The sequence below is a fragment of the Phragmites australis genome, chromosome 20 (genome assembly GCF_958298935.1).
Source record: "Phragmites australis chromosome 20, lpPhrAust1.1, whole genome shotgun sequence".
NCBI lineage: Eukaryota > Viridiplantae > Streptophyta > Magnoliopsida > Poales > Poaceae > Phragmites > Phragmites australis.
The window spans coordinates 2,223,628-2,245,823 of NC_084940.1; the positions used below are offsets into that span (position 1 = coordinate 2,223,628).

The 22,196-nt window shown below is 40.6% G+C and overlaps 3 protein-coding genes across 3 annotated transcripts; 2 read left to right on the forward strand and 1 right to left on the reverse strand.

Moving 5' to 3' along the window:
- Positions 1-54: 54 nt before the first annotated feature.
- Positions 55-2,929, forward strand: LOC133902201 (rhodanese-like domain-containing protein 14, chloroplastic). The gene is made up of 6 exons (XM_062343798.1): positions 55-372; positions 475-521; positions 797-889; positions 1,212-1,350; positions 1,432-1,534; positions 2,543-2,929. Exons 1-6 carry the CDS (start codon positions 183-185, stop codon positions 2,658-2,660), a joined length of 690 nt encoding a protein of 229 aa, XP_062199782.1. The 5' UTR covers positions 55-182; the 3' UTR covers positions 2,661-2,929.
- A 398-nt stretch (positions 2,930-3,327) lies between these two features.
- Positions 3,328-21,809, reverse strand: LOC133902200 (ras-related protein RABA3-like). The gene is made up of 2 exons (XM_062343797.1): positions 21,148-21,809; positions 3,328-3,977 (listed from the first exon to the last, which is right to left on the reverse strand). The coding sequence occupies exons 1-2, from the start codon at positions 21,417-21,419 to the stop codon at positions 3,500-3,502; spliced, it is 750 nt and encodes a 249-aa protein (XP_062199781.1). The 5' UTR covers positions 21,420-21,809; the 3' UTR covers positions 3,328-3,499.
- On the forward strand, positions 8,980-9,964 carry LOC133902202 (uncharacterized). The gene is made up of 4 exons (XM_062343799.1): positions 8,980-9,062; positions 9,153-9,426; positions 9,527-9,614; positions 9,720-9,964. Exons 1-4 carry the CDS (start codon positions 9,051-9,053, stop codon positions 9,850-9,852), a joined length of 507 nt encoding a protein of 168 aa, XP_062199783.1. The 5' UTR covers positions 8,980-9,050; the 3' UTR covers positions 9,853-9,964.
- Positions 21,810-22,196: the final 387 nt, after the last annotated feature.

Sequence of the window (22,196 nt, forward strand, 5' to 3'; positions counted from 1 at the left end):
GCAACCTCCACCACTAGTTCAGATATGCAGCTACATCCCATCCAAAACCACTGGGTCCTTTGGACATTTCCTCATCCAAAAAATATCTCCTTTCAGTAACAGGATGCAACCTTAGGAGTTGGGAGCTAAGCCCTCTTCTAATTGTCTCGAGTCCTCCAGAGTTTTTGCTTCTTCCTTTTCTCATGCCAACAATGCTTGCAGCTAGCTCTGTAATGAACAGCAACCTTGCTTGCTCATCAGGGATATATTCCTGCTCAGACTTTGCATCTAGCCATTCCTGGCGTCCCATAGAGGCCGCGAAACTCCACCGGAAGCGTGCTGCGAGCTCGCTACGGATATGTTGTGCTGCCACTAAGCCTGCAAAGACTCCTGGTACTGTGATTATCCTCACCTGTTTTTTGGTTATCATGCAATGGTTAGTTTATTCCGTTGTTCATGATGTTAGTTCATTCCATTCCTTTTGGTTCCTTACAGCTGAAGAAGATTGGAGAATCAAGCGGCAACTCCTAGTAGAAAAACGGGTATCTTGCACCACTTGTACCCATTTCCTCTGTAAATATTTTTTTAATTTTGTACGAAATACTTAACCTTTGGTTCTATGAGGGTTTGAACTACATGCGTGCAGGTTGAAAAATTATAGATTATAAATGAAATAGGCCTGCTTTGTGATTTATAGGAACTTATCTACCTTAGTTCTGTGATTCATTTATTAATTCACTGTTAGCTTATGGTGATTCTACCATGCTTAGCATTTTCCCGTTCATACCAGATTTGTTGCTGTTGTTTATTTTTGCAGGTGCGCAGGGTTGATGTGAAGGAAGCACTGCGCCTTCAAAAGGAGAACAGCTTTGTAATTCTTGATGTGAGACCAGAAGCAGAGTTTAAGGAGGTATCTTGTAGTTACTGTCTCTAGATGATTACACCACAATTTCAACTCTCAAGTTTAAGGCAATAACATATCTCTACATTACCGTGTAATTACAATCTTTTCTGCCACTTCTTAGGTCAAAATACGATCTTTAGCAAATTTAATGTGTATCAAAGATCACATACTAATCAGCAACACTTATTGGATATAATTTCTTCCAATATGAAGTTTGTTGCCGTATATTATGTGTGGCTTCATGCCATGGAGTTTGTAGTTCATTACTTGAAGATTATTAAGGTTTTGTGGCAGTTGTATAATTTTTATGGATTTTATTCTTATGCAGGCTCATCCACCTGGTGCCATCAATGTACAAATATATAGATTAATAAAGGAATGGACGGCATGGGATATTGCAAGGCGTGCAGCATTTGCGTTCTTTGGCATATTTGCCGGAACAGAAGAGAATCCTGAGTTCTTACAAAGTACGGTAGTAAGTGTTGTTGCTGCTGTTTGATTACTCGTGTATGATACAGCAATCAGCAGCATATGTTGTCTTTGTGCAGGCGTTGATGCGAAAGTTGGTAAAGATGCAAAGATAATCGTGGCATGTTCTACAGGAGGGACACTGAAGCCGACACAAAATTTCCCAGATGGAAAACAATCTCGGTACGTTAATGTTGTGTAAGTTCTAACATTAGCATATGATGGCCATAATGATTCTGAATATTTAAAATACCCTCTCAAGAAATAGATTATTCTCTGAGATCTAGGTGCAACCATAACTAGTCTAGTTACTTTGGCAATGAAATGAAGAAACCGTTGAAAATGCTATTTATGGATGGATGCTTACAGCACTCTAGTTATTCTTCTGAAAATGCATGGTAGAAGTGGATCAAACATCAATAGCGTTCATGCAATGACAGTCAACAGATCTGGTCAGGCAGACAGCTGAAAGCAATCACACAATTTACAAGCTCTACCATATTACACATGAGCAAGGAACCGAGCCTAGCTAGGTTGGTGGGAGGTGGGAGGTGTATATTCCCATCACCCAGGTTTGAGTCTTTTTTAACTCGAATTTGGGTGCTCAATTCTTCTTATATGCAAAGCCACCTAGTTCCTTCTAGGTTGGTTGAGTTTTTCTTTTTATATTACGCATGAGCAAACATAGTCTAATGGGCTATTACTTATAGGTTCGTGGAATCTAAAGCTAAATTTATCTCTTTCTCCAATTTATGGATAGTTTCGTTACATGGTGTGTTCGACTGATGTCCTGCTGAGCTTTAGCAGTTCATTTTTTAACGTCTGCAAGGGTAAGCCATAATTTTAGCGGTAGCAGTTTGATGCAAATCGATCAACTTAATCACTTGTCACAAATCACATATTTAATTTGTGATGGTACATGGGTTTCACATACAGCTTCCACTTTAGTTTGAAAAACGAAAATGGCATCTTGAGACAATTTAGTATTTCTGCAGTTGCATCCTTAAGTAAAAAAACTAGCAAGTGCAACTTGTTCCAGTCTAATTGGGTAGCTGTTGAGTTTACTTTGAGGCAAGATCATGTATGTTATACTCACATTGACTTGTTCTAAATATTGTACTGTTCTCTCAGAGGAAGATACATATCTGCTTTGGAGCATATAATTATCATCTCTTCTGGTTGACTTGTCAGGTCCCTGATAGCAGCATACCTATTGGTCCTAAATGGCTACAAGAATGTGTACCATCTGGATGGAGGACTTTACACATGGTTCAAGGAAGGTTTACCAGCTGTTGAAGGAGAAGAATGAGCAAGTGAGACCTGTCTTATTACCACGTCATTGTTCATATGCTGGAGTTTTGATGAGTTGTAATAATGTGCTTCATGGGTAGTCTTGACAAATCTAGATCGTTTTTCCTGATTAAGATGTCTCGTGTTCCTCCTGCCAATATGAAGTTGTCCTAGATTTATTGTGGCACCTTTATTGTCAATTTGTCGGCGTATGATGCTTGAGTATGACAATGTGATGACCATTAGTTTGACTCGGAGAAAAGTGAGAAGAAGCATAATTTCTCTTGGGTCTCGAATTCAATATTATTTTACAGTAATCAAAGGAGACAAAATATTTTCTTCGGGGTTTTGTTTGTCGGATCATGTTTTACTAGTTCATTGGTAGACTCTTCTGACAATATCATAGTTATCTGCTTATAGGATCCGGTCCCCTGATATCAAATTTGTTTTGCGGATGTCATGTGTGTAGAAGCTTTGTTTATATGCTACAATGGAGAACCTGAATCATGGTGTTCCTTAGATGTGTCCCCAGGGTTGCAAGTTGCAGATAACTAAAGTGATGGTGAAAATGGTGATCATACTTGTGGAAAACTGAGGGTTTTTTTTATGAAAAGCCGAGTTTGACGACAAATCCGTCTCTTCTTTGCAGCTACTAATAAAAATTGATCAAAGAAGAATGGATCAGATACAATCAAAAAATGAAGAACGTTTTATACGTACCATGCTTTACATTCGTCACATAACTAAACCATCAAGAGTGTTATCTGTAATTTGTGAATGTGAACTTCTTCAAAATGTTTTTAGAATATCAGTGCATCTGAAAACAACATGAAGAACCAACAACTCTCGTGATGTCAGTCACGAGCAGGAGCACTGCGAGCTCCTCTTCATGGCGCTGGTCTCCATGATGGAGCCCACGTCCACTCTTGTCCCCTTCAGCGACAGCACCTCGCCGCCGTCGCCATTGTCTTGTTCGCCGCGCATCCGCCGGGCCTCGTCGAGCTCGAGCGCCCTGCGCGACACGACGGCGAAGATCTCCTCGAGGAGCGTGAGGAAGGCGCGCTCCACGTTGTCGCCCGTGAGCGCGGACGCCTCGGAGAAAAAGAGGCCCTGCTCCTCCGCGAGGCGCGCGCCCTCGTCGGCGGCCACCTCGCGCCGGGCCGCCGGCATGTCGGCCTTGTTCCCGATGAGCGCCACGACGGTGGAGCCGTCCGCGTGCGCGCGGAGCTCCTCCACCCACCGCGCCACGTGCTCGAACGTCGCGCGGCGGGAGACGTCGTACACCACCATGGCGCCCAGCGCGCCGCGGTAGTACGCGCTCGTCACCGCCCTGTACCTGCACGCATGCACGGCCCAAAAAAACGCCAATCGAAGCTAAGGCACTGTTCCGAACACAGAAAAAATTCTCCATTCTTGCTAGAACTGAGCTGCCTCCGGTGAAATTTCTAATTCAAACATGGTTTCATTTACTATATGCCGAAATTTATAAAAAAAAGTTTTCTATCTTTCCAAGAGTAACACTTGGAACCGGAATTTTATGAGAAGCACAAAATTATTCTATAAAATGAGTATGCTACGAGCATGCCCTGATTACAATAGTTCGAATGGAGAACAAGCTCGGTGAAAACATTAGGTACCAATCCGAATGAAAGTAAGGGTTTGTTTGGTAGAGTTTTCTCTGATTTAAATTTTTTACGGGGAGTGAATTTTTGAAGGAAGTGATTCTGTGGCTGAAAGTGATTCTCTAAAATAAAATATATGGAAAAAGTGATTCTTTGCGGGAAGTGAATCAGTAGAAACTGTTTTTTTCTTCCTAACTTTTAGTTCATTTCAGATAATCACTCCCACGGATTCCACTCAGAGAACTAAAAACTGCTGTTTAACAGAGCTCACACTGATTCCAGCCGGAAAGCTGATCTGAGAGCTCTGCCAAACAGATTCTAAGATTGTCAGTCTTTTTCTGCAAATGAAATGGCGGTCCATTTAGAGATCACTTTCAGTGCGGCCGGCGTATCTATATGCTCTGAAGAATTGTCTTTAGCATGACATCAACTCATCAGATTGCTAACATGGGCGTAGCTTTCGCTCGCTTTTAAATCTGCAGTAATTAACTGCCTAAGACCATCTCCAGTAGCTACCTTAAATTTTCATCCTCAAAAATACTATTACAGTATCCCTTATTTTTTCATCTCCAGCAGCTACCTCATTTCCTATCTTCTACTCCTCTTTTTCTCTCTCTGGACCCGCTGTCAGCCTCTGCGAACAGTGTTGCTACAGTCCTGCTACACTGTAGCGTCACTGTTTGGCACTGTAGTACTGGATGAGGTAGCTGCTGGAGTGCAATTTCCGGTGGTACGGTACTTTGCGGAGTACTGTATGCGGAGTACTGTAGTACTGGATACATGTGCTGCTGGAGTTGGCCTAAGGTTAGTGCATGCTTATCTTATCATAATGTCCCTTTTAAAACCTAATTTCTGGATAGAGATAGGCAGATAGACATCATCTCCTTCAATTTAGCATCACCCCCAGGATAAAGAACGTGTACTTCACACTATACAATCTTCATTCCTATCTTCTTAATTTTATATGTATAGACTTATATTTTTATTCTCGTTTCATATAAAAATATTAATCCAGACGTGTTATATTCAGAATACAATGGTTTATATGCTAACTCTCACCTATCTAAATATCTAAGGTGGGACTAATCCCACCATACCCATATCTGGATCACATGGGCCAACATCTAAACTATAAAGGCACGAACGTGTTTGGTGTCGAGCACGCTCATCAGACCCTTCAGACACAATCCAACGCTCCTCCTCGCTCCCTCGCGTTCTGCCCTGGTCCGTCCTGCCTTCCTGCCATTTAGAGTGCCCCCACCGTCCGTCTGCTGTGTTTTCGCATACAGAGTGCCCCCGCCGCCACCCCGAGCGCCACGCCGCCTCCCCGAGCACCCCGCCTCCCTATCCGCCCCCGTGATGGTCGGCTGGAAGATCCGCCCCCGCGATGCCGCCACCCCGAGCGCCACGCCGCCTCCCCGAGCACCCCGCCCGTGATGGCCGCCTGGAGCACCCGCCTCCCTATCTGCCCCCCTGATGGCCGGCTGGAAGATCCGCCCCCGCAAAGGCCGCTGGAAGATCCGCCGGGAAGATCCAATCTCTCCTACCAAAATCCATCCGCCCCCGCGATGGCCGCTGGAAGATCCGCCCGGAAGATCCAACCTCTCCGTATATGGAAAAGGTAATTTCTTCGTATCCTACCTTCCAAAAAATAACATCTTTTGCTTGTAGCCTTGGCTGCCGAGTTGAGTACATATGCAAGTTATTTATTTGCTTTGCGTTGACGGGGAGTGCAAGATACCGGGGAGCCGCTGCATCTAGCGCCGGACGACAAGCAGGAATATCCTGAAGAACTGACGTTTGATGCATTTTCTCAGGTATGTCCACTGCTATGCCGCACAACTAATAGCATTTGATCTGTTTGCATATCATTAGCTATTTTACATGAAAGCATGTTACATATCATTAGCTATTGGATTGGGAGATTTGATGCCGTGCTTTCCTGTAAATTCATCAAAGGGTACTCAGTTGGATTGGGAGATTTGATGTTAGAAATTTTAGTTTTTAGTCGTTTTCTTCTGACTTGACAGGTATGGGTTGTAATCGATCAAAAATAGATCTCAAAGTGTTCATCTGAGTTGTGTATGTGCTATGAGAATCTTCAGAATGTTTCATGTCCTAACTCTCATGAAAAATCTGAAGATGTTGGCTTAAGGCAAACCTTCTTCATGAGAGGGTTTCAGTTTTTATATGGAGTTGGGTGTGGAATTTTTATATTTCAGCTTTTTTATATAGGCTGCATATCCTGCTTCACTTCTTGCAGTAGTGTTGTTCTATATATTGACAAGTCCTTATCAGATAGATTTGCTACTGATATCATTGTTCATAGCTTGTTTTGTTGAAATTTTATACTTGTGAATGATTATTTGATTTTGTAGCAGAATTTTATACTTGTACTTTTAGAATTTTAAACTACAACTCAGCTTAATCAAGTTTAAGTTATTAGCCTCATAATTGTTGGTCATCTCATGCATTGACTAAATGGCAAGATGCATCAAGTCTCATAGACAGGTTTTGGATTCTATATATGATATTAGGTATAACATTCAACTTTGATGCCTTCTGTGACCAGAATAGCGGCGGTGAACCTCTGTTCTACACAATACAACTTTCTTCTGTAGGTCCATCCATGGCTTTATAGACAATTTGGTCACTCTTGATGTGTTGTTCAATGTAGAATAAGGTTGGCAATAGTGGGTTGGCCGCTAGAGTAAGCAGTATGGTAGTGAGTGTAAATTAAACAAGTTCGAGTAGTGGATTCATTTCGAGTAAACGTGACATTGTGTAATGTTTTTGTGCTGCAGCGAGGCCAGGTCACATTTTCCACTAATCAAACTTGTACTGGTACAAAGCCCTGATTTACTGTTTGGATATACCTCATTGGACTTTTCACCTGAAGAAGTGTCACCATTAGCCGATGCCATATGGTTTCTTCCTTTTGACAATGCATTACATTGTGCAGGAGTCATGGACTGTGGGCTGTGAGTTGGAGTGTTCTTGTGCTGCAGAGAGGCCAGGTCACATTTTACATTAAACAAATTTGTGCTGGTATAAAGCTCTGATTTACTATTTGGATATACCTCAGTCGACCTTTCACTGAGGAGGTGTGTAATGTTTTTCTCTGTTGTACCTGACTATTGTCATTCCTTAATCTGGATTCATGCTTTTATCAATTGTCTTAGATGTCTTAGATTCAGGTTTATGAGACTCTCTTTAACCATCCAAGATTAGGATACACTGAGCACTATACTGATTCATCCAAGATTAGGGCACTATACTGATTCATGCTTGGATGGTTAAGGACATGTGTAATGTTCCAAGCAATCTCGTAGATTCATGTTTAACACTTCCTTTTGTGAAAGTGATTATTCTCTGCTAGGTGCTCTGCACCAATCGTCTTCTCTTCTGTATACTAATCTGCTAAAGTTATTACCGTTACCTTCACACAAAAATTCATTGCACTATGTACCATTCGCAATAAAATCTGCTTTTTATGCATGCTGCATTGAACTTAGTTACATTCTCTTGCTCTTTGCAACGAGTTGATTGTATTTCGAATCTTCTTAATGCCTTTCACAATCTGTTGTCTCATCATTAATTTTTTTTCGATATTGCTTCATATCAGTTTCAAATAGAAGAATTGTGGCAGTTGTGGGCCAAAATCAGGGTTGAAATCAAGTTTCGCATTTACACCAGTTCAAGTAAGTTCTTGCTTTCAATTGGAATTGCAATGTTATTTTCCTAGATGATTAATTTCTGTGATACATAGCCTCATTTTTTTTAAACAATAAAAGCAGTTTATTCAGTCTTGGAACTTGGCTGGCTGTGGTTTAAAATATGTGCTCCTTTTTTGTCATGCTCTGTCAGCATATTATTGTAACTTATGACTTATGATTGCTGTGACGCTTGTGAGCACTATGGTTTCCTTATCTGCTTCTATTATTTTGCATAAAGCTGTTGAACTATGTATTAGGCTATTGAACTATCTAAATGGCTGTTGAACTATGTATTAAGCTGTGCCATGGGCCATGGAACAGTGTAGCATGGCATGGTTTAAAATCTGAGCTCCTTTTTTTGTCATGCTCTGTCAGCATATTATTGTAACTTATGACTTATGATCCATGTGACGCTTATGAGCACTATGGTTTCCTTATCTGCTTCTATTATTTTGCATAAAGCTGTTGAACTATGTATTAGGCTATTGAACTATCTAAATGGCTGTTGAACTATGTATTAAGCTATTGAACTATCTAGCACTTGCATGTGGAAAAGAAATGAATAATTATTGAAACTGTGGTGGGAGGGGTGAAGGAGCTACCTGAACACTGTGTTGCATTTTGCACGGTTGCCTTCTTCATAACAGTAGCTGTAGATGTACTTAGACTGGTTTCTCAGAAAAAAAGGTTGGAGGATACAAATGTATATTCCACCTCGCTATTTTGCTATTTGAATCCCTAACGTTTGTTGTGTTCTTTTGTGGCCTATGCGATTATGTAGTCTGTTTTTGTAAAAACATATAGCCCTATGGAGCTTAGCCGAAAGAGAACGTATGCAAACTTCTCTCACAAGCCAGTGGCGCCTAGGTGCGTTTATATTATATTCACCTATCAACATGTAGCTAAAATAAATTATAAACAAAATAAGGCTAACATGTAATTTTATACAGATTCAAATTATTCGATGATATTGAATATTTGGATTTGGAGAGATTATGGAGTGTCGTTGTTAGGGTAGATGTCAAGTTCCCGATCCCCTCTCGTCATCGTGATAGCCAACACTTCATTCTCATGGATATCAATGTAAGTCACTTGTCTAATGGATAGAGATAACAATCGCGTTATAAGAAATATTATTACAACCTAACTTTTTGGTTATTTAATAATTTTAAGGGATCCAAAATAGAAGCAATTACATTGAACAACAACGTTGAGAGATTCAACACTTTACTCGCAGAAGGGTGCATTTATACCCTGCATGAAGTGAGATTCGATCCTAACTGGGAGGAGGCGATGCAGTTTCGGAATATTGGGCACCGGTATGAGTGTGTCTTGAACGACCGCACTAGAGTTGAGTCGTATACCATGCCTATTCAATTTCCGCTCTATCCGAAGCATCTCATGCCAATCCATGAAGTGTACCGACGTCCTAACAAGACGTTTGTAGGTAAAAATTAAGTGTGAAATATTTTCTTTTATCTATTATAATGAGAGAAGCAAGAGTGTTCATTTAATAAACTGATATAATTAATTAATACATCATACAGATGTAGCCGGAGTTGTTGTGCACTGGTGTAAACTTGAGCACGTTGGTCGCAGTAAACCCTACAGAGAGGTCATACTAATGGACACAAGGTATACTTTGTTGATATCAATTGAAAATTTGTTAAGTCAAGTCTTATATAGTAGAGATAATAATTTCATGCATAACATCATTTGTTTTTTATTGTGAACTTGTAGGTTCAACCTTATAGTTGTTGGAATTTGGTGTGAGCTTTTAGAGCGGTATGCGATAAGCTTGCAATCTGCGGGAAATAATAAACACGTTATCATTGGGACCATGCTGAAATTGAATAAGAGACACAGTGAGTGATTCCCCACCTTATAGTTTCTACTTATGTAACTGCATAGTAACTAAGAAAGTTCATTTTATGATAGGGTGTTTGGAGACTTCAGATCACACGATATTTACATTCAATCCAAATAATCTTGACAGTCGTGAACTACAGGGTGAGTAGTTCTATAGCCATCTAAAAATTATTGTACATGAACATAATTACTGAAATAGGAATTATCAACTGACCCTATAATATAGTTAATTTAAACATCTCTGTTCGGATTGTGCAGCCTTCCAGCGGTCGTTAATCAGGGGCAATAGGGACTACAGATTCGTGAACAGATTTATTGAAAAAAGGTGGGCGTACCTAGCAACAGTGGTGTGACCTACGTTGGAGACTTATGGCTACAAGTTAATCTCCTCGTATAGTTTTGTAATGGATAATAATAGATAGTTATAATGATTGTAGTTTACAATCGGACATGCTATTTTGTATTGATTCCTTAGAGGTTTGCTTCATCGTGATTTCTATATTCTTCTTAGGTTTTCAATGATTACTCACAATTACTTGGTCTGAAATGTTGTTGAACACATCCAAATAAATTTCATTAACTAAGGTGATTATGTTCTTATGTTGCCAATGGTTCATAACAAGTAACAACTGACATTTCGAGTTGTTTGTAGTCAATGCACGTGTCTGAAATTTGATCCTTCTTAAAATCTCAGATGTTTATTGTGTACGTGCATTCGATTCATGAACACCAAATAGTGTCTTTACTTGTCAATCAGAATATTATCTGTAACTGCACTTTTGCGGATATTAATATATGAAAACATTATCTGTAACTGCAATTTGGCGGATATTAGAATATGAACATGGATGTTTGGGTTTGTAAACTTGTGTGCGTATTTTTTTTTAAAAAAAGAATCATAAACGTAGTACATTATGCAACATGTGTGCGTTAAAAATTGTATGAAAAATACGACCGTATGCGATTCATGTGAGGAACCTTGGCCGGCATATACCTTTCATTACGTCTCAAGTCCTCGTCTGTAAAGCTTCGGCTCCCTATTCTGGTTGCTACCAGAATACAACCGTCGACGAACAATACTCATGATCAATTAACATCCTTTTGCCTGCTCTATCTCTCTCTCTTATCTCTTATCGATACAGACACAGCTAGCCTTGCTGTGAAATGAAATCGCAATATCATATATTCACATATTGTGATAGATACGTATAATTTCTATCTCATGATGATATTCAATTATTTGTAGTTACATGTATTTCTATTTTGATCAGAAGAATTGCTGTTTTGATTCCGTTAGCCAGTTAGCACCATTCTTTACCAAATTAAAATCCTTCACAATGGATGTTGTTTCATTATTTTGAATGCATCATATTTTTTGGTCTATCCTTTGCAACAGATATTAAATTCATACTTCTTTTAGACATGATGTAGTAGTGGAAATTTAGACGTCATGCTGTTTCCTTTAGTTATTTATTTAATTTGGCATTAGAAAATTTCCTGAATTTAAGGGTCAGATATCCTTTCTCGCAGATGTCGTCTTGGAAGCGAATTGATTATACTACGACGTTTAATGACCTGACTATCATCGGTATTACAAGTGATGTTGATCATAATCTGTCTTAAGCGATTCTTTTTCGATATAATTTGTGAAGTTCATATGTAAACTACTGACCAAATATATTTTTGGGTTTTTATTAGAAGGATCCGATATTAACGGTGTGGGTGGGTCTTCATCGTCCAGTGCGCAACCATCTCTCACAGATGCCAAAGAACGTAAGAGACAAAGGGAAAGAGAACGGTACGCACAAATGTCTATAGATAGGAAAGAAGAGTTCCTTAAAATAAAGCGTGAAAGGAGAAGGGACCGGATCATGCAAATGGATGTACGTAAGAACGATGAGTTGCTTGAAATTAAGCGTGAGAGGGAAAGGGACCGGTACGCACAAATTACTTTAGATAAGAAAGATGAGTTACTTGAAATGAAGCGGGAATCTTGTAAGCAAAAAAAGGATGATGTGACACTTCTTGGTGTTGAATGTCATCAAGAGTCGACTTCACTTTCAGTAACACATGGTAATTCCATTACCTTACAATACGTTGTGTATAGTGTTCTATGTTTAAAGCAGTACTTGCATGTTTTGATTGTTCATTAGATGGCCCCAACATATACATCTCAGGTGGTGGATCCAAGACATCCACAACACAGCCAGCGCTCATAGATCCTAAAGAACGTAAGAGGCAGAGGGAAAGGGAGCGGTACGCGCAAATGTCTGTAGAAAAGAAAGAAGAATTACTCAGAAAGAATCGCGAGCGGCGTAAGAATAAGAAAGATGGTTCAACAATTCTCACTGCAGATTGCCGTGAATCATCGAATCCTATCTCGACAACAACAGGTAATTCCATGAATTCATTATTTGGTTTTTCATCAACACCTTTGCTTTTCTAGGCGATCTAATTAAGCATACCATGTTTTTTTTTGTGTTGTGTCTGCAGGCATTCCAAGTGTATGTGGGCAATCTTTCAGTGCATGGAATAAGGAAAATGTTGCTCCTGGCGATGATACTTGTTGGTTGCGCCGAAATGATAACTACCAACGGTCAAAAATTCATAATTCATATGGTTCGGTTACAGCATTGGACATCGATAAAATTGGATCAGGAAAATCCACTGTCACAAAGTTACATCACATGCCATGTGCAATACGTACCCCGTTTGGAGACATGACAAGCACTCCGGTTAAAGGTATAATAGCATGCCATATATTGCATGAAAAATTAAAAAAACATGTGTTCATAGTCGATCCGGTTGTAATTTTGTGATGGGTGCAGAAAACAAACTAGATGCGAGTGTCGTAGATCATGATCATCTGTCTCCTCATAATGGGTCGTGGTATGCCCGAATGCCTGCGGATAAGAAGGTTGAATACTTAGAGAAGAAGCGTTTAGACCGCCAGAAAAACAAATATGATGTTTTCAATGTTAATGATCGAGAACCTTCTTCATGTGAACCGATGAACCCCACAGGTATGGTGATGGTTTATTTACTCGGTTTTGTTTTACCACAAATAATCTATCATATATTTAATAGGGAAACTAATTTGAGTGTATTATCTGACAGTTACAGCTGACAGTGGCATTGAAAGTTTCACGAGCAGTGACCATCGGGGTTTTGGTCGTGAGCTGGACCATAAACGTCAAAAGGGTCGACAGTGGTATGCACAGCTGTCAGATGAGCGTAGATCAGAATACTTAAACATCCTGCGTATTCGCCGCCAACAGAAAAGAACCAGTGCTCGCGTGGAAAATCAACAAGAAGTAGAATCAAATACTACGCACAACACAATTGGAACACATGGTCCTTCGAAACATGTTGATTATCGACCAGATCCTGATAATGAACTATATGATTCAGTTATATTTGAACCACTGGAACTACATTCGTCAGATGAAGGTAACACATTATCCATTAATACATTCGTCAGTTATATATTTTAATGTGTTCTAACACTGCTTCTTTCAACCCATAGAGCAATTCGAGGCAGACCAGGATATTCCCGATGAATTCGATGATGAAGAAGGGAGGTTATATCATGGTCAAGGTAAAAACATAAAGTAGCAATTTTCAGTCCCGTATAATATGTTGCTTTATCTGATTCATTATGTAACCTAGCCATATATATATTTTTGTATTTGTGCAGATGTTGATTTTGAATCATACGTGGTGGAAGGTCCTGATAGTGTGGGTATTCAAGGTTATGATCCGTATGATCGCATCTACCAAAATCTTCCAAAGAAACATCATGTTTTGAGGGATGCAAAGAACTGCCCGTATTGTGGAGCCAAACGGTTCCAATATGAGGGACTTGCTTTTTGTTGTAGGAAAGGGAAGGTTAAAATCTTCATTCCAGATGTACCGGATGAGTTGCGACGATTGTATACTAGCCTTGATGATGACGATGCAAAATACTTCAGACAACACATACGATATTTCAATTCTCATTTCTCCTTTACAAGTCTTGGTGTTACACTTGATCGTCGAGTCAGCACTGCTGCAGGAACTGGTATATATACATTTCGTGCACATGGTCAGCTATATCACCGTTTGGACCAGCTGGTACCTGGTGGGAAGGGTCCACGGCACCTACAGCTTTACTTCTATGATACTGATGAGACAATGGAACACAGAGCTAAGAGGTCTCCTGGTCTTGATATCAATTTGATCCGGAAGATACGGAGGATACTAGAGCACAACCCCTATGTGCAGACCTTTCAGAATGTTGGTTCTGCTCCAAACCTCCATGATTATAGGATTGAGCTGAACACGGATATTACATTGGACCAGCGAAGGTACAATGCCCCCACAGCTTCACAAGTTGCTGCTATCTGGATGGAAGGGAATGATCCACAAAAATGTTTCGATAGAAGTGTTATAGTGTATGGAAAAGCTGACAGACCTCGGTATATTCGGGCATACCATGGGTGCTACGATCCGTTGGCCTATCCTTTGTTTTTCCCTGGTGGCGAAACAGGATGGCAACGTAAGATGCTTTATGAAGGCCCTGAACCAGTAGATTGGCCAAACAATTATGATAACAATGATGATGACAACAGGGACGAGGAAGGTCCGTAGGCTATTTCCTATCTTCCCAAATTTAAAATTTTGCATGAATAGCTAATAATTTTCTTAGCCCCTTGTGACTATGGTATTGAGTTTATGTTTTTTGCAGATGGTTGTAACGAGTCCAGCAAACATGTCAGTGCTAGGGAATATTATTGTTTCAAGTTGCAAATCAGGCTTGGGGAATTTAACATACTGTTACATGGGCGCCGTCTTTTCCAGCAGTGGGTAGTTGACATATACATAAAGATAGAGTCTATGAGGCTCGATTGGTATTCGAAACCAGAGAATCAAGCTCTCATACGTGCAGATTTGTACCAGGTAGTACATGTCGTCCTATTTATTTGAGATTGTATCATTAACACATGTCCTCCATTTGTCTAATGTGTTGCTTATTATAATACTGGACAGGGTATTATAGATACAATTGCTGCTGGTGAAGTGCGTGCTTCTGAGGTTGGTCTAAGAATTGTGCTCCCACGGACTTTCCCTGGAGGAGATCGAGACGTGCAAGCACGATTCCTTGACGCAATGGTTTTAGTGACCCGGTTTGGGAAACCTGATTACTTTGTCACAATGACCTGCAATCCACATTGGGAGGAGATAACAAGGCAACTATTACCATGCCAGACACCACAAGATAGACCAGAATTGGTTGCGAGAGTATACCGGGCTAAGCTGCGTGATTTACACGATTTTTTGATCAAGAAGAGTCACTTGGGTGAGGTCGGATCATATGCACATGTTACGGAGTTTCAGAAGAGGGGTTTGCCACATGAGCACTTCTTATTGATTATGGCCCCTAACAGTAAGTTAAGCAGTCCCGATGATTACGACAAGGTTATTTCAGCAGAGATTCCTGATCCTGACAAGTACCCTGTATTGCATGCTCTGGTTATCAAGCACATGCTACATGGACCATGTGGTGCTCTCAACAAAAATTGCCCCTGCATGATAGACGGACAGTGCCGTTTTCGTTATCCTAGACAATTCTGTTTAGCTACACAGCAAGGAAAAGACTCTTATCCTATATATAGGAGAAGGGAAGATGGTCGTCGAGTGGCGACCAGGGGTGCCGTATTGGATAATAGATGGGTGGTTCCGTACAACCCCACACTGCTTATGCGGTATAACTGCCATATTAATGTCGAAGTTTGTTCAAGCATCAAGGCAGTTAAGTACCTATACAAATATGTCTATAAAGGCCATGATCGTGCATCCTTCTCAGTCGATTCACAAGATCAAAACGGTACAGTAATCAACGAGATTCGACAATACAGGGATGCAAGGTTCATAACTCCCCCTGAGGCCGTGTATCGGATATTTGGTTTCCCTTTGTATGCCGTATCTCCTTCTGTTTTGCAACTTCAACTACATCTGCCAAACATGCAATTTGTGTCATACAGAGCTACTGATAACCTGAATGATGTGGTGAACCGGGAGAAATCTAAGAGGTCAATGCTTACTGAGTATTTCAAGATGAACCTGGTGGATAGCAAGGCACGTAAATTGTTATACAAAGAGTTCCCGGAGCACTTCCGGTGGATCAAGCCCGACAAGCGCTGGCAGGCAAGGGTAAAGAGGCCGCAGGTTGGGAGAATTGTGTATGCAAATCCTGCTGAAGGGGAGAGGTACTATTTACGTGTGCTCCTCAACCATGTGAGAGGCGCAACTTCATACGAGAACCTTCGTACTGTACATGGGAAAACATGTTCCACCTTCAGAGAAGCGTGCGAGATGATAGGGCTCGTAGAGACTGATAGATCCCTCGATGAATGCTTGGCTGAGTCCACTACATTCCACATGCCTTGTGCACTGAGAAGGTTGTTTGCGACAATTATTGTATTCTGCGAGGCGACAAATATCCGTGGCTTATGGGAAAATCATTTTGAAGCAATGTCCCAAGATTATCGTCGTACACACAATGATGCAGCAATGGTTGAGCAACTGGTGCTTAGGGATATTAGAAACGTGGTTCATTCAATGGGCAAGGATGTAAGGAATTATGGTCTTCCGGAGGTTGACGACTCAGGTGATGTCCTTGCGTAGTGTTTTACGTTTTTTTCGCTTATTTTGTCAATTGTCATGATTTATTGGTAAATACATAACAAAATGGCAGTTCTCTTATAGTTATGTCAGTGCTTATGTATCTAACACTGTATTGTAAATATTTTGTTATGTTAACTAACGGTTTAGTTAATATTTTATTATTATATTGTTCATACAGCTGATTATTATAGCGATCAATTGAGAGAAATATTAGAGGAATTGTCGGTGGGCGTAGATGTAGAACATCTGAATCTTATTAATACACTGAACACAGAGCAGCGGTCGGGGTTTGATGAAATAATGGATCACGTAATCAACTCTACGAGCCAGGTATTCTTTGTTGACGGTCCAGGTGGCACGGGAAAGACATATTTGTACAAGGCATTACTTGCAAAGGTTTGTTCAATGGGTCTGATAGCCATTGCAACTGCAACGTCTGGTATTGCAGCGTCCATCATGCCCGGTGGTCGCACCGCCCACTCCAGGTTCAAGATCCCCATAAAGCTTTCCGACAACAACATGTGTAATTTCACCAAACAGAGCGGTACCGCTGAGTTGCTTCGCAGGTCACACTTGATAATCTGGGACGAAGTTGCCATGACCAAACGTCAAGCTGTTGAAACACTCGATAGGTCTCTCCAGGATATAATGGGATGCTCGCAGCTCTTTGGTGGAAAGGTCATGGTATTTGGAGGAGACTTTAGGCAGGTCCTTCCAGTGGTGACACGTGGTACGAGGGCACAGATCACTGATGCTACACTACAAAGGTCTTATATATGGGAGAAGATACGTAAGATACAGCTAACCCGGAATATGAGGGCGCAGTCTGACCCATGGTTCTCCGAATACCTCCTTAGGATCGGCAACGGAACAGAAGAGACGATTGGTGATGATTATGTGCGTCTCCCAAATGATATCGTGGTTGGTTATAGTATTGCAGAAGAATCAATTGACAAACTCATTGAATTTGTATTCCCAGATCTCCAGAACAATTCTACGTCAGCGGACTACATGAGTGCACGTGCTATCCTCTCAACTAAGAATGAGCATGTGGATGAGCTGAATGCAATTATGATAGATAGGTTTCCAGGCAAGGAGACGGTATACTACAGCTTTGATTCCGTCGATGATGATTCACGAAAAAACTATCCGATTGACTTTCTGAACTCAATCACACCAAATGGATTGCCACCACATTTGCTTAAACTCAAAAGCAACTGTCCAGTCATCCTGCTTCGGAATCTTGATCCTCACAACGGTCTCTGCAATGGAACAAGGCTAATGGTTAGAGCCTGCCAACGTAATGCCATTGATGCAGAGATTGTTGGCGGGCAACATGCTGGAAAGAGGGTGTTCATTCCTAGGATCCCTTTGTCCCCCTCAGAGGACATTTCACTCCCTTTCAGATTCAAGAGGAAACAATTTCCAATCCGCCTTAGCTTTGCAATGACTATAAACAAAGCTCAAGGGCAAACCATTCCTAATGTTGGTATTTATCTACCCGAGCCTGTGTTTTCTCATGGACAGCTGTATGTTGCATTATCGAGGGGTGTATCACGTCAGTCAACACGGATTCTAGCTAAGCCAAATAAAGATATAGATGCCATGGGGAAAAGCACCAAGAATATTGTGTACAGAGATGTATTGGAATGGTGTTCTTCGGTTTCATGATCGGTATCTTGCTTCTAACCTCACTATAATTGATTCGTTTGTGAATTGCAAATATAATAATTAATTGTGCTGTAGGAACGCTTCTGGTTTCTTCGTTTTCGAGTTCAAGCGCACATAGAATGGAGAAAAGGCCAGAACCTACAATTCATAGAGTAAGTCTTCTCCAACGCACAACGGTGCACAATTCGCACGGATCCTTGTTATCGACATGAAATGCATATGCAGGATGGTAACGACAGTCAACTAAGGAAGCAATTTTTGGTAAACTTACTGAAATATAACAGGAACGAACGTGAAGACGACATCCCCTCCTTCTACGAAAAATTGTCAAGAGCATTAGGCATTCGATGTTTCCAAAGATAAAATACTTGTGATATTATATTTGCACGTGATATTATATTTTCTCCTTTATATAAGTTCTTTCTCATGAGTTCAATTACGTACAATTGTAATAGGTGATCGTAAACTTCTACACCGTGGTTTGCTTAAATAATATAATATGTGATCGTAAACTTCTACACCATATTTTGCTTAAAATTTTGACTCCCGCTGCAATATTACTGATTTCATATGTATGCATTCGTCGCAACGTTATTAATTGCATGTGTGTCAAGGCAGACGATTTAGATTCTTACTAACCCAAATAAAGAAATAGATCCCACAGGAAAGAATATTGTGTATGGAGACGTATTGCAGTGGTGAGACATATTGGAGTTGTACTAGATGTTTTTTTCCTTGTAGTAGATGCAGATTTGCAGCATGATTAAATTAAACTAGCAGTGTTTTATTAAATATTCGGTTACTTGATTTATGTTAACTCAGAATATAAAAGGTGTCCGCATATTTTAGAAACCGTAGTAATACAATTGCTCGTGCGTGTCGCACGTGCACGGTTACTAGTAATTACTAACAGACCAGGGTGTTACAATTATCTTGATGTCCCTTTTGAAACCTATTTTTTGGATTGAGATAGGCAGATAGACACCAACATTTCTCTGGAAGCAACTCAGCATTACCCTCTAGATTAGAAAACATGGACGTCGCACTCTGCAAACTGCATTCCTATCAGCTTAATTTTATATGTATTTCTTTTTTGAAAAAAAGGATTTAATAGAGAAATAGCTGACATCATGTCCACCTTTGGAAGCAACTTAGAGATGACTTCTGAGGAAGTTTAGCGGTGTAAAATAGACTTATTCCTAAATAAAATAGCTGGACAAGTATGCTTTTCATATACACGGCCGAACCATGGAAAAGCTTGGAGGTAACAAAAGACGAAGCTGCAAATGCACACCAGCCCGCTGCGTGGCACACGTTTAGCCGAGCTTTTAAACTAGCTCATAGAGTAAAATTAGTGAACTTTATCAAACGATAATTTATAGTTTTTAATTTTTAGAGTGATTTTGTAAGAGTGATTATTTAAATTTAAATAGATGCTGATAGCTGAGAAAACTAGTTTCTCCTCAATTACTTCTTTCATATAATCGTAGAATTTATTTTAAAGAATCATTAAAAATCACTTTCAATCATAGAATCATTTTTATAAAAAAAATCACTTTACCAAAAGAATAGATCAGTATGACCTCTGCCAAACATGCACCTACTTTGTTCGTGTGACTCAACCTGCTAATATACTCTCAGGTTGTATGGGCCCAACTAAGTACGTGGTTGGCTTAATCACAAGTTTTTTTAATATCTTTTTAACATTAATATTTAAATAAATAGATTTTTGATAGAAAAAATTACAAAAATAGACACGTACCACCCTCTTATCAGGTGATTAGACCCTAACCGCCCGATCAGATAATGGTAAGAAGTCCATGCAGTGTGCAGGGGCTAAGAGCCCTCTGGTAGGCGGTTACTGGCCGAATAAACAGTGTTTCGTTGAAATTACTGTTCATAGTAATATTTTTCCATACCATCTTCTTTATATAAAATTGTGGTCTTCTGTTGCTCTAAAAATCCTAAACAATTTTGTACGTATTTTATAATTCATGTGCAACACATTTTAATTAGATTCATCTAAAAAGCATATGTAGAATTTAAACTAAAATTCTCCAAAAAAAACTACTTTATAACTTTTAACAATTGTTAGGGCCTCAAATAAATTTCCAAAAATTTAAAAAAATTCACTAATATTCATCTTATGTTATGGAATAATTTCTAAAATTATTTCTACCCTAATCTATATGAAAAAGTGAGTTCCTTTGTAATGCTCTATTCACATAAAATAATAAAAATACATATAAATAGAGCATTACAAAGGAAATCACTTTTTCACCATATATACTTATGGCTAAAAATAATTTTAGAAATTATTCTATCACATAAGATGAATATTAGTGAATTGTCCCAGATTTTTGGAAATTTATTTGAGGCCCTAACAATTGGTAAAAGTTATAAAAGTAGTCTTTTTGGAAAATTTTAATTTAAATTCTACACATGATTTTTAGGTGAATCTAATTAAAATGGGTTTCAAATGAATTATGAAACACGTACAAAAATTTTTAGAATTTTTGGAGCAACATAAGACCACAATTTTGTATAAAGAAGATGGAGGGGAAAATGTTACTGTAAACAATGATTTCAACGAAACAGTAATATTTTTCCCTCCTCACGCACGCCGCACAGGACAACCACAGCCAAGCGCACCTAATTGTAAGGGGAGTCGAAGGGCCACCGGCCACCATCCCAACCCTGCACCTGTTTTATTTTTAGCTCTTCAGAACTTTGTTTGCAGCCATCAAGGAACCTCTTCTAATTAATACAAGGGACAGTTCTTCTACGATTGTTGAAAAAAACTTTGTTCGCCTGACAACGAGCTCAGATGGGCAAAAACTCACATCTGCAATCTGTGCAGAATTGCGCGCATTTTAATGTAAACCGCTCCCCTCCGCATCAGGCAACTTACGAATGGCAAGTCGGCGGCGGAGCACCGGAGTTTCATGGGCACGGCACGTACCTCTCTTGGCCGGCGGTGTCCCAGATCTGCGCCTTGACCCGCTTCCGGTGGAGCGTGAGCGTGCGCGTCTGGAACTCGACCCCGATGGTGGACTTGGAGTCGAGCGCGAACTCGTCCCGCGTGAACCGCGCCAGCAGCTGCGTCTTCCCCACCGCCGAGTCGCCCACCACCACCACCTTGAATACGTAGTCGATCTCCGCCTCCTTCTCCCCCTCCCACCTCGCCGCCGCCTCCTCCTCCTCATCCTCCTCCTCCTTCCCCCGCCCCACCATCGTCACCTCCCTCCCGGCGGGCTTGCTCCGATCCTCCAACCCTGCCTTCTTGATCCTTATCTACCTCTGCTTCTCGATTCTTGCAGTCATGTCGCCGCGCGCCTACGAGCAAGAAGGCGAGAGCTTGGCTGTGGTTGTCCTGTGCAGCGTGTGAGAGTAGGACAGGACGCGGCAAGGCGTGGCGAGAGATGGCATGCAGTGTCAGTTCTGCTGGTCAGCTGGTGTGTGCGCGCGCGCGCGCGTGCCCGCGTGTCCAGATTTTGGAGGGAAGGGTTGCTGCGCAAAGGGGAGGCTGACACTGGCAGCCATCATCCTGCTCTGCCTTGGCTGTCAGTGTTATAATGGAGGCCAGCTCCCAGTCTTTGTCATCCTTTTTGTTTGGCTTTAGCCTTCAGATATGCATCATCCTTTTCTTTTCACCTTTGTTGCAGAGCTTCAAGGACATTGATCCTACGCACACGCAGAGCACATGCAAATGGGCACCTTGCTTTCTTCCTAAGAAGACCATAGGCTACATGGAGATCCTTTACCTTTTCTCTTGCAAAGAAAACATGGTCAAACTATAAGCATGCCATGCCTTGCAATTGACAAAGACCCAGAATTCCTGCAGCTTGTACTGCGCCCAATCTCTATAAATCCACCTGTAATCTGTTTGACCAACGAAAAACTAAGCCGGTTTAGTAGTGGTTGGGGATTTTAACTGACCAACTCAGCTCATCAGGTTTCACATCCCAGTGATTTTTTTTTTTTTAAAAAGGTTTCACGTCACAGCTTATG